This window comes from Pinus tabuliformis, chromosome J (assembly GCF_031772625.1).
Source record: "Pinus tabuliformis cultivar Carrire ecotype Pingquan chromosome J, CPIR1, whole genome shotgun sequence".
Taxonomy (NCBI): Eukaryota; Viridiplantae; Streptophyta; class Pinopsida; order Pinales; family Pinaceae; genus Pinus; species Pinus tabuliformis.
The window spans coordinates 772,654,767-772,666,795 of record NC_142295.1 but is presented as its reverse complement, the minus strand read 5'-3'; the positions used below and the strand labels follow the sequence as shown (position 1 = coordinate 772,666,795).

Sequence of the window (12,029 nt, the reverse complement as noted above, 5' to 3'; positions counted from 1 at the left end):
TTCAGCAACGTCCTTGCTTTACCTTCTCACTTCTCCCAATCTGGGATCGATGCTGATCTAGTTGTTGGCTTCTTCTCATCCCCATTTGCAATCATCCAAGCACTCTGCACTTCTAGCACTACATCTTGAATTTCCAATTTGCATAATTGGAGCCATCTAGCTTGTTATGCTCATTCAAGTATACTTCAATCATTTGATTATTCATCTTGGCGATTTAAAAAAAATGACAGGTAAAAAAAATATATGTTAGATTTATCCTAGATCTTTATAAAAGACAGTGTTTGTGATAAACGGTCTCCAATACTGTTTGATCATGTAGTGCACACGCAAAACACTGTGGCTTCCTTCGTGGCCTCTACCATGGCCTCCACCACGACCTCCTCTCTTCAGACCTCGGCCTCTACGCAGCCTTTTCTCGGCACACCTCTGCCAAAATGCAACCCCTTTTTTGTTTGCATAGTCGGTGCGATTTAGCACCACGAGGATTCATGAAGGTCAGCGTGATTGTACAACACAAACTCGCGACGGTCGGAAAAATAAAAATACGCACCTCCCACAGTGTGATCGGCGTGATTTTTCCTCAGACACACGTGACGATTTCACCTCAAGCGCATGATCTGATATTCACCCTATGAGTGACATTAGTTAAAGAATTATTAAACTAAGGTATTATAGACTCATGTACTGGTGTGTGTTCTGTGTTATTGAAGCAACAGATTGATCAGACTGCCAATACACAGACATTAAAATGGAAAAGACAGCAAAGAAATACAGTAAGCAACACAAAGACACAAACAATTTTAATAAGGAGTTTACCCTATTCTCCAGGGCTACGTCTCCGGTCCATCTTTCGGTGGTGGCCTTGTTTTATTATGCATTTAAGCAGAGAAATTACAATATCGGGACTCAATGTGAGTTCTCCTGAAGAAGTTTTTGCTTGGCAGGGTGGTTTCTTGGATTCCCCAAGCCACTTGGAGTACACAGACTCTTCTTCTTCCTACCAGCTCTGTGACCTTTTGGTCTACAGTGAAAAGAGCCAAATGTGATGCTCAGTCCGGACAGATTCCTCTATGGGAAGGCTTGAATCTTCAAGCTCTCTGGTGCTCGATGCCGCCTTTGGTCAGCTCGGCCCTCTGTCCCTTCTACTTTGCTTTACTGTTCTCCGTGTTCAATCCTCCTCTCAAGATTCACTGTTACACTTCATCTCTCAACTTCTGTTTCCTTCTGCTCTACTCAACTAACTGTCTTCTTCCTCTGTTCAAGGCTTTAGCCATTCGAATCAATGTCTGTTCGGTTCCTCTTTCACCTGTCGATTCACCTTTTGCAGCTGCACTTGGAGTTCCCTGTGTTCAGCATCATCATGAACACTCAGGAAGTGGCCACTTTTCCTCCTCTAAACGGCGCTAGCATGCTTCATCGGTTTGTTTCTTCAGTTACTCTGTGGATGCATTCTTCCTCCACCGTGGCGGTCAAACGGATTCCAAATCCCTGTAAAACATGGCTTAACTCCTTGTCAATTCTCCTTCCTCCATCGGGCACATTCTCATCCGTCCGATCTGGGCCCTCCAGATTCGATGCCATATGCACGTTTTTCGCGGTTGACTTTCTCGACCGATTGCGCATGATCAACGGTGGTTTTCTCTCACCTCCGCCTACCATGCATTGATCGGTGTATGGAATCGCTCTGCTTTCATCCAAAACCTCTTACCGTTCAAGGGCACCCACATCAAAACCATCGGTTTTTAGAGCGTGAGTCTTGTCATTTGTGTTTAACCCTTTTTCCCTTTTCCACCTGTAGTCCTCCAGTTCCCCCACGCGTCCGAGTGCTCGGGCTTTCCTTCATGGCCCTGCTCACCTAGCACATCAAAAATCACTTCCTTTTCCCATTTCAGGGCTCCCAGGGGCTACTTTGGCCTCCTGCGCGGTCTCCATGGGCCTGGGTTACCGTGCTTTGACCTAGGTCCTCGTTTTTCCACGTTGGCTTCCATTACCACTAGTTCAGGGTGTTTTTGATCATTGTTATGGATTTTTTTAGAGATTTTTTCGACCTAATACAGTCATGGTTCCTTGACAGTCTTTCATGGATCTGATTTGGATCACGGCCTTCCCACTGAAAAAGCTTTTGGACCACCAAAATTTGGTTTTCAAGCATTGACTAAGTGAGGGCACTGTTTCTTCTCTTGTCCAATCTCAATCCACTTTGCGCTGCTCGGCTTTGAACCTCTGAGCCCAATCCTGAGGTACTCAACTTCTCCCCTGCGCATTGTCCTCACCTTCCTGTCTAGCACTGTGTCTTCCTGCAACTCATTGAGGTATTCTGGTAGTAGGTCATCAATAGAAGGCAATTGACTTTGCTCTTCAGGTTCCTCAATCATTGAAGGTTCAAACAATCCAAAGAAATTTTCATTTATGACTGAGTAGATGTGCATGTAAGCTGGTAAATCAAGGTGAAAAGCATTTTCACCAATCTCCTCAAGTATCCTAAAAGGTCCATACCTAATGGGCTTTAGCTTTTTACCTTCACCTTGCATCCTGTCCTTGTTGATATACAGTCGGACTTGGTCTCCAACTTGAAAACTATGCTCCATTCGATGCTTATCATGCCTAGCCTTATACTTGGCCTGGCTCTTTTCCAGATGTTCCTGTACTGTGTGGTGGATCTCCTGGATCTGTTCAATGAACCTAGTTGCCTTGTCCACATCACTGTGTCCATCAACCATGGTATATTTACCAAAGACAAAATCCAAAGGAGACCTTGGTGTGAAACCAAAATAGGTCTCAAAAGGAGATCTCTGTGTAGAAGAGTGTTTGGCTCTATTGTAAGCATGCTACACATAACACAAGTGTTCATCCCAAAGCTTAGGATGTTTACTACAATATCCTCTCAGTAACTGGATCATTGTCATGTTTACTATTTTTGTCTGGCCATCTTTTTGTGGATGAAAAGCTATGCTTTTCTTCAGTTTAGTGTCCATCAGTTCCCACAGACTAGACCAAAACTTCCCCACAAATCGGGTGTCTCGATCAGATACAATGGAAGTGGGTAATCCAAAATGAACCCATACATGTTCAAAGAACAATTTTGTAGTCTGTTCAGCTGTGATCTATTTACTACAAGGTATCAAAATACACATTTTTTTGAACCTATCCACAACAACATATAGATAATCATGACCTTTCCTAGATTTAGGCAGTCCTCCAACAAAATCCATGGAAACACTTTCCCAAGGGTGAGAAGGAACTGGCAATTGAGTGTACAAGCCTAGTTTTCTATTGCTGGGCTTTCTTTTAGCACACATGGCACACCCTCTTACATATCTAGAATCTGTCTCATTCATTTTCGGCCAATAGCAGAATCTTTGTAGCTGTTCAACTATTTTGCTTACCCCAAAGTGACCTGATATCAGAGAAGTATGTGCTTCCCTAATTATCTTTATCCTCTTAGTTTGTGGAATGTAGAGTTTCCCACAATGGTATAAGAGTCGGTCCTTTATATGATAGTCCAATTCTTCTACTCTTTTGCCTTGAATCAAAGTTGCATATACATCTTTAAAATCCATATCCTGAGCATATTGTTCTATGTAGCTTTCATGTAGCACAGAATTATGCTTAAGTATGGTAGATGCATTTATAATGGGTCTAGATAACATGTCTGCAACCTTGTTATGTATGCCCTTTTTATATTTGATGACTATGTGAAATTGTTGTACAAAACCCATCCATCTGTAATGTCATGATTGCTGCAACTTAATTTTGGAGTGTAGATATTGAAGTGACTGATGATCAATATGTATAATTGTCTCTTTGCCCATTAAATAATGTTTCCACTTTTTCACACTCTGAACTAAGGCATACAATTCTTTATCATATGTAGGATAGTTAACTACTGCAGGATTAAAAGTCTTAGAATGATAACATATGGGTTTACCATGCTGTGTCAACACTGCTCCCATGGCATAGTCACTGGCATCAGTTTGGATCTCAAATGGTCTTTGTAGATCTGGCAGTGCTAGTACAGGTGTTGTACTTATTTTCTCTTCCAAGGTGTCGAAGGCTTTCTAATGTTTGCCTCCCCACTGAAACACCTTATTCAATCCTGTTAAAGCATGTAAGGGAGTTGCAATCGAGGAGAAGTTAGAAATGAACTTCCTCCAATATTGTGCTACTCCTAGGAAGCTTCTCACTTCTGTAGCAGACCTGGGTTTAGGCCAGTTCACAATGACTGCCACTTTAGAGGGATCTATTTTCAATTCACCTCCCCCTACTATATGACACAAGTTAGTTTAGAGAAGTTTTGCCAAATTCAAATTTTGAGAGTTTAACATAAAGTTTTTCTCTTTTCAAAACATCTAATGTCTATTTAACATGATTTAAGTGTTCTTCCCACATTTTACTAAAAATCAGAATGTCATCCAGATACACAATAACAAAATCATCAAGAAAAGGTCTGAGCACATCATTCATTAATCTCATGAAAGTAGCAGGAACATCAGTTAAGCCAAAAGGCATAACCAACCATTCATAGAATCCTTGCTTTGTTTTGAAAGTAGTCTCCCATGCATCTTGCTTTGCAACTCTGACCTGATGGTATCCACTGTGTAAATCCAACTTGGTGAAATAAACAACTTCCTTTAATTGATCTAAAAGATCATTTGTGTGAGGAAGGGGATAACGATTTTTTATTGTTATCTTATTCAGTGCTCGGTAGTCTATGCACATTCTCCATGAGCCATCTTTCTTTCTCACCAAAATGATTGGTGACCCACATGGTGATGTGCTAGGCCTGATGAAGCACTTCTCAAGCAACTCTTGCACCTGCTTCTTGATTTCAGCATTCTCTAAAGCAAACAACCTGTACATCCCAATGTTAGGCAATGTAACATCTTGTTGCAAAATAATATCATGTACTATTCCCTTTTTGGGTGGCAGAGCTTTAGGTTCTTAAAACAAGACATCATACTTTAAAACAACCTTTTCTATATCAGCTTGTTGTTCAGCATTACAACCCTCAAATACATTGGTTTTATCAAGTTTCTTTTCCTTTACAACCATCAGTAAGAATTGTTTACATGAATTTATCATTCTTTTCATCTGTCCTAAATTTATGAGATTATAATTATTCTTGAGCTTATGAGCTCTTACAAAGTATTCGACTCCATCTTTAACAAGTAGATACTTGTTCTCAGTGCTATAGAAAATAGCCTTTCTATCATAAAAGCAAGGACTTCCTAAAACAATTCCACATATATCCAAAGGAATTATGTCTAACTCAACCTCATCTACAAATGCTGACCCAAAAGAAAACTTGAGTTTGCACTGTCTAGTCACTTGTAGTTGTGCTTTATAATTCAACCATCCTAATGGGTATGGTTTCTTGTGAGGTGTAGTTGCTAATCCCAATTTCTTTACAATTGCTTCAGAAATCAAATTTACTTGAGAGCCACTATCAAACAAAGTATCAATCTTTTGATTTTTGGAAATAACTCGAATATGGAAAAGCTCATGTCTTTTTCTCTCATTTTCTTCATCAATAACAAATTGAGCAGAATTACTAGTAGATGCTTTAGAATTCTTACCTTTTATACCTGTGGCTTCTATAGTTGTTTTATCTCCCAAGTCTGACCCCAAATCTCTTTGAATAGCTGCAACTGTCTTCTTCTTCTTGCCCTCGGACTTCGTAGGTCTTAGCTTTGGATGCAGAATCCAACAATGCTCATCATCATGCCCCTCCTTTTTACAGTGAGTACATGAAGCTTTGGCTTTTTGTGCAGTGTTAGCCTTTCTTGCTTTCCACTTCTGTTTTCTTTTCTCCTTTCTCTTGCTTACAATGGGTTGGGATGGTCCCCTAACTTCTAGATTGCCATTCTTTCCTTTAGCCTCTAGATGAGTAGCTTGTACAGATACCTCATCTATATTAGTGGAATTAAACATGAGGATGGTATGCCTCATGTAGCTGTGTAGACCACCAATGTACTTCAAAAGAGTCTCTGGTGAGTCTAATGAAATACCCAACATCAATGCTTTCTTTTGAATTCTTGAGTATACCCTTGCACACTTTGCCCTTTCAACTGTCGAAGAGTTTACCAACTCATCATGTCTTGTTGCATGTAGGCCAATGGATAGAACTGCTTTTTGATTGCAACAACAAATTCACTCCAGATAGAGATGGTCTTACCATGTCTTTTCATATCAGCTTGGGTTCTGCCTTCCCACCATACCAAGGCAGTGCCACCTAAGCGTAGGCTTGCCAGCTGAATCTTACTCTTGTCTGAGTTTATGTTCTGTACCCTGCAATACACATCAACTTGTCTAATCCAGTTGTCCGACTTTTTAGCATTTAGCTCTCCATCATATATAGGCAAATCAAATTTAACATCTAACTTAATCAAAGATGCTTTCTTATTATGCACAGGGCTATTAGGAGGTGTGAGAAAGTGTTCCTCTTTCCCCTTTCCTTTGGAGTTGTCATGGAAGTGAGACTCATCTTCTTCTTTCTCTTGCTTAGAGCCTGATGCATCTTCCACCTTTTGCTTTCTAAAGTCTCTGTACATTTCTTCAACCATAGACTTTATAGCTAGGAAACTCTCTATGAATTGAGGTTCTGGCCCTATAGAACCTTCCTCTGACATGGTCTTTCGAGGATAGACTCTCCCATTTTTAGGATTAGTTTCCACCAACTCTCCTTCTCCCAATTTGAGCTTTGATCTTGTGAGCATTCATAGCTAAACCAACACAAGCTTGTCTAACCTTACAGCCTTGAGCTCTGATACGAATTGATCTGATATTCACCCTATGAGTGACATCAGTTAAAGAATTATTAAACTAAGGTATTACAGACTCATGTGCTGGTGTGTGTTCTATGTTATTGAAGCAATGGATCGATCAGATTGCCAATAAACAGGCATTAAAATGAAAAAGATAGCAGAGAAGTACAGTAAGCAACACAAAGACACAAACAATTTTAATAAGGAGTACACCCTATTCTCCAGGACTACATCTCCAGTCCAGCTTTCGGTGGTGGCCTTGTTTTATTGTGCGTTTAAGTAAAGAAATTACAATACAGGGACTCAATGTGAGTTCTCCTGAAACAGGTTTTTCTTGGCAGGATGGTTTCTTAGATTCCCCAAGCCACTTGGAGTACACAGACTCTTCTTCTTCCTACCAACTTTGTGACCTTTTGGTCTACAATGGAAAGAGCCAAATTTGATGCCCAGTCCAGACAGATTCCTCTATGGGAAGGTTTGAATCTTCAAGCTCTCTAGTGCTCGATGCCACGTTTGGTCAACTCGACCCTCTGTCTCTTCTGCTTTGCTTTACTGTTCTCCACGTTCAGTCCTCCTCTCAGGGTTCACTGCTACACTTTGTCTCTCGACTTCTGTCTCCTTCTGCTCTACTCAACTGACTGTCTTCTTCCTCTGTTCACAGCTTTAGCCATTCAAATCAATGCCTGTTCGGTTCCTCTTTCGCCTATCAATTCACCTTCTGCAGCTGCACCTGGAGTTCTCTGTGTTCGGCGTCATCATGAAAGCTCAAGAAGTGGCCACTTGTCCTTCTCTAAACGGCACCAACATGCTTCGTGGGTTCGTTTCTTCAGTTACTCTGTGGATGTGTTCTTCCTCCACTGTGGCGGTCAAACAAATTCCAAATCCCTGTAAAACGCAGCTTAACTCCCTATCGATTCTGCTTCCTCCATCGGGCGCTATCTCAGTCGTCCGATCTAGGCCCTCTAGATCCGACGCCATATGCACGTTTCATGCAGTTGACTTGCTCGACCGATAGCGTGTGATCAACGTCGGTTTTCTCTCACCTCCATTTGCCATGCGTCGATCGGTGTATGGAATCGCTCTTCTTTCGTCCAAAACCTCTTACCGTTCAAGGGCGCCCAGATCAAAACCGCCAGTTTCTAGAGCGCGAGTCCCACCATCTGTGTTTAGCGCTTTTTCCCTTTTCTGCCCGCAGCCCTCCGGTTCCCCTGCGCGACCGAGTGCTCGGGCTTTTCCTTCATGGCCCTGTTCGCCTAACGATGCAAAAATCATTTCCTCTTCCCATTCCGGGGCTCCCAGAGGCTACTTTGGCCTCTTGTGCGGTCTCCATGGCCCTCAGTTAGCGCCCTTTAACCGAGGTCCTCGTCGTTCCACGTTGACTACCATTGCCACTGGTTCAGGGTATTTTTTATCGTTGTTTTTTGATTTCTTTATAGATTTGTTCGACCTGATACAGTCATGGTTCCTTGATAGTCTTTCATGGATCCGATTCGGATCAACGCACCTTTCAAATCCTTCACTCAACATACATGTTCCTCGACCCTACAACTATGATACCATGTTAAAAAGTGATGTTTGTATTAAGTAAATAAAACACCCACTAGTCAGCTCTACGAAAGAGAGTCTGAACCAGGAGAGTCTGGCTTTGCAGAACGCTCTACATTGTCCATGTACATCATACATTAAATAACAATCATGGATTTAAGTAAGTTAGAACCATACCCTAGGAAATAGAAACTAATTCCTATCCTGAGGTACTGTGAACCAATTCACTATTCTAAAATATTCTCCATTATCTCTAAATGTTTTTTTATCATAAAAAAAATGGCATGAACAATGCAATTATATCCAAAAATTATGGAAAGAATATGGGAGGTAGTTATCCACATGGGAGAAACACTCATGAAATAAGACCTTCAAAGTCATGGCACAATCATATGTTTGGAAAACATGTTATAGAATTAAATTGAGCAGTTTAATCCATTGGTTTCATATTAGTGATTAGCTAAATGCATTAAATCTGTTGTTATCTTTTTAAGTTATTGAGTTTAAGAATAAAAATAATGCCATGAATAGTGCAATTTTATCCAGAAATTATTACAAGAATCTAAGAGATAGTTATCCAGAGGGCACAAAGGCTGCAATTAACTCTTCAAAAGCATAATCCAATCACATGTTTGAAAAACAAATTTTTGAATAATACTGAAAAATAAGTATTTATTTTTCAAAATTAAACATTTTAACCTGCATCGTTCAATACTAAACTAATAACAGTGATCAGTGAAATAAATCGAAAGTTACAGGTCTAATAATATCGGTGAATGCGAAGCTAATAAAAAACAGTGAACACTCAAATGCATATTTGAGAGTCTTGCGCCCATTACAGGACTAATAACATAAGAAACCAAAGCCTCTAACTTTAATTTTGTATTCGCATAAACCGTTACTTCACACTTTCTATATGAAAGGAGTAGAGATATAGGGTGCAGCATTGATACTATAATGTAACACCGTGCACACAACTTCTAAATCAAATGGCCTTAAGCTCTATCAATAGTGATAGATGTAGATCAAAGTTTCAATCTGCTGTTTGGGAAGTCAGAATATAAGAGAGGTACTTGGCAGCACACAAAACGAGCAGAATAGACGCTACTAAGACACCACCGTTAGAAAACATTGAACGTGGACGGGTGGAAGAAGGAATATGAATTCGTCTCTCTGGAAATTCATTATCATGCCTTCCGGGCTCCTTGGATTTCGATTGTATCAAATGAGATTGGTCTCCATCAGACCCGGACTCTACTGCAGATACCGACTGCGTGTGAGTTGAAATTGGTTGTTCCCCATGAACAATGTCTTCTGCGTGCTTAGGCGCTTTTGCTCTTGATTCTTCCGCAGTTTCATTCGCTTTTGCTTTATGATCACCCGGTCGAATAACCTCTGGAAGGTTTGCGCCTTCATGGTTTTTTGTTGCTGCAGGTCGCTCCTGCATCAAGCCTTGTTCCGTTAGGGTGTTCGATGATCTCTCGTCCTGCTTTGACTGTTCCGAGAGATCTGCGAGATGCGGTTTTCCACCGCCATTAACGTCTTCTGTAAGCAACTTCTGATTCTTTTGAACGAACGGTAGGGAGACATGCAACACTTGATTCTTTAACTTGGCGGTGATGTCTTCTACATTCACATTATCGGGGATGCTTATAACCTTTCTGAATGTGCGCCGCCCGCTCTGCGTAGTATCCAATCTCCCTCCCTCCTTTGTTATTTCCTCCATTTCATTTTCACTACGTTCTCCTCTGATGATGAGATTGCCCTCCTCATCAACCTCCACTCTCACGTCTTTTCTCCTGAAGCCTGAGCAGATCATTCATGGAGTACAATTATCCCCAAAAGTACTATAAATACAGGTAAATATAAACATGACGAGACAGATATATTTTAACAATGTAGAACTATATTTTCCTGGATATCACTTACCTGGGACATCAACGATGACGATGAGAGCTTCAGGAGTGTCTTCCGTGCGTACTGCAGCCTCAAACACAGTCTCCATCCTGTATCTTAATATTCTCACTTCGCAAACTACAGAATGGATGTTGAATGTACAGAAAATATGAATGCTGCAAATATTTGGCTAAGAGTCGGGACTTTTCTTTTGATAATTAATAAACAAGTAATGTGTTTCTCCACAAAACCAAAGAAGATAGATGGGTTTGGTACTGGTGTGTGTGTGCATGGATATTAATATGCGTTTCCAAAAGCCGAATGGTGTGCGTGACATGGATTGCGTGTGGATGGGTATGTTACTGTCGGCAAGACTTCTCAACAGATCGAGAAAGTGTCGACAGTAAGTCAAGGAACCCATTGAAGCAATGGAAAGTTGATTCGTTACAGGAAAGGAGTTGCATGTACATGGAAATCTTTTTCAAACCCCGAAGAGGCAATTTGGAATATGCTGATTACTTTCACAAGCAAAATTACACGACCGTAAGTTAACCAACGCAATTTGGCATCTTTGAATTTTGATTGATTACTTTGAAATATTAATATTTTGCTTTTACGACTGAAATTACGTTGAAGTTACATCCAAGTTCGGTACATGTGAATTTTTATTAATTAATAAGATTTTGTTTTCATGGCTTTTCTGAGTTAATAAATTATCACTTACAAATATTAGCAATACAGTGTGAAATGTATTCCTAAGATGTAGAAATAGTACAAATAAAATGGTGAATATTCTTAAATACGAAAACACTTTCTTTCTTTCCCTAAGTTTGAAATGAAAGTTTTATTTTTTTTAATTTAGTTTAATTGGCCTTGCTCGTGATTTTTTAGTTTCTTTTTGTTTTTACTTTCCCTCGGAATGAAGGCATTGGAAACTTAAAGTTCTAAAACAAATAGAAGAGAATGACCTCTTAGTATTTCCTTAATTTTTATTACTTGGAATAAAAGTGTTGGAAACTTTTTCACCAAGAGAAGTGATAACAACTAACAAGAATATCAAAGAATTTCGAGTATGGTTCCAAACCACTTGAATTAATTCTTAGGGCTCACAAAACATTTATCTTAGGGAAGATTTTAATAGATTATAAAAATTAATTGAATTATAACTTTATTTTAAGTTATAATTATTTTTATTATTAATTACACATATACATACATTTAGAAAAACATATAAGAAAATTCTTAACCATGCGGATTTAGCTCAACTTGAACACGGAGTTTCTTAACATGTTTATAGAGTTTGTTACCACATCATAGGCTAATATCATAGCTTACTAATACCACATGTCCAAAAAAACCACAATATAGCATATCTTCATATGATATTTTGATCAAGCAATTTAATAATTGTGAAAAAGAAATGGCTATATTTGAAATAAATCTTAACCTTTAATTTTAACTGCTACAAAAAATATTCTAAAATTTTATGTGCTCTTAAAAATAATGTAAAATTTTATGTGTAAATTAAATCCTTAGCATCCATCTTATAATTATTAATAATTAAATTAAATATTCAAAATCTCTATTTCAAAATAAACATACATAATCCTAAATATTATTTTTCCATCTTATAATTTGTTTTCCACACTTTTAAATTTAATTAAGTTAGAAATTTTCTTATGAAAATTTTGAGAAATAAGTTTTTATTTTAATAATATTAATTTGAATTAATTATTATTAGAACAATACATAGAATTTAGAGAATTTTATTTATATATATATGGCTCATTAACATAGCACTTAGCTAACCTAAATACAACCATC

The 12,029-nt window shown here is 39.0% G+C and overlaps 1 protein-coding gene across 1 annotated transcript; it reads right to left on the bottom strand.

Moving 5' to 3' along the window:
- Positions 1-9,070: 9,070 nt before the first annotated feature.
- Positions 9,071-10,460, bottom strand: LOC149229014 (uncharacterized). Its single transcript, XM_089375769.1, has 2 exons — positions 10,239-10,460; positions 9,071-10,115 (listed from the first exon to the last, which is right to left on the bottom strand). Exons 1-2 carry the CDS (start codon positions 10,312-10,314, stop codon positions 9,343-9,345), a joined length of 849 nt encoding a protein of 282 aa, XP_089231895.1. The 5' UTR covers positions 10,315-10,460; the 3' UTR covers positions 9,071-9,342.
- Between the last annotated feature and the right edge of the window lie 1,569 nt (positions 10,461-12,029).

What these genes read in the sequence shown, in the direction of transcription:
- LOC149229014 (XM_089375769.1), bottom strand. Translation starts at nt 10,314, where the DNA reads ATGGAGACTGTGTTTGAGGCTGCAGTACGCACGGAAGACACTCCTGAA. An exon ending in CGTCATCGTTGATGTCCCAG is followed by an intron (nt 10,116 to 10,238) that starts GTAAGTGATATC and finishes TGATCTGCTCAG; the next exon opens with GCTTCAGGAGAAAAGACGTG.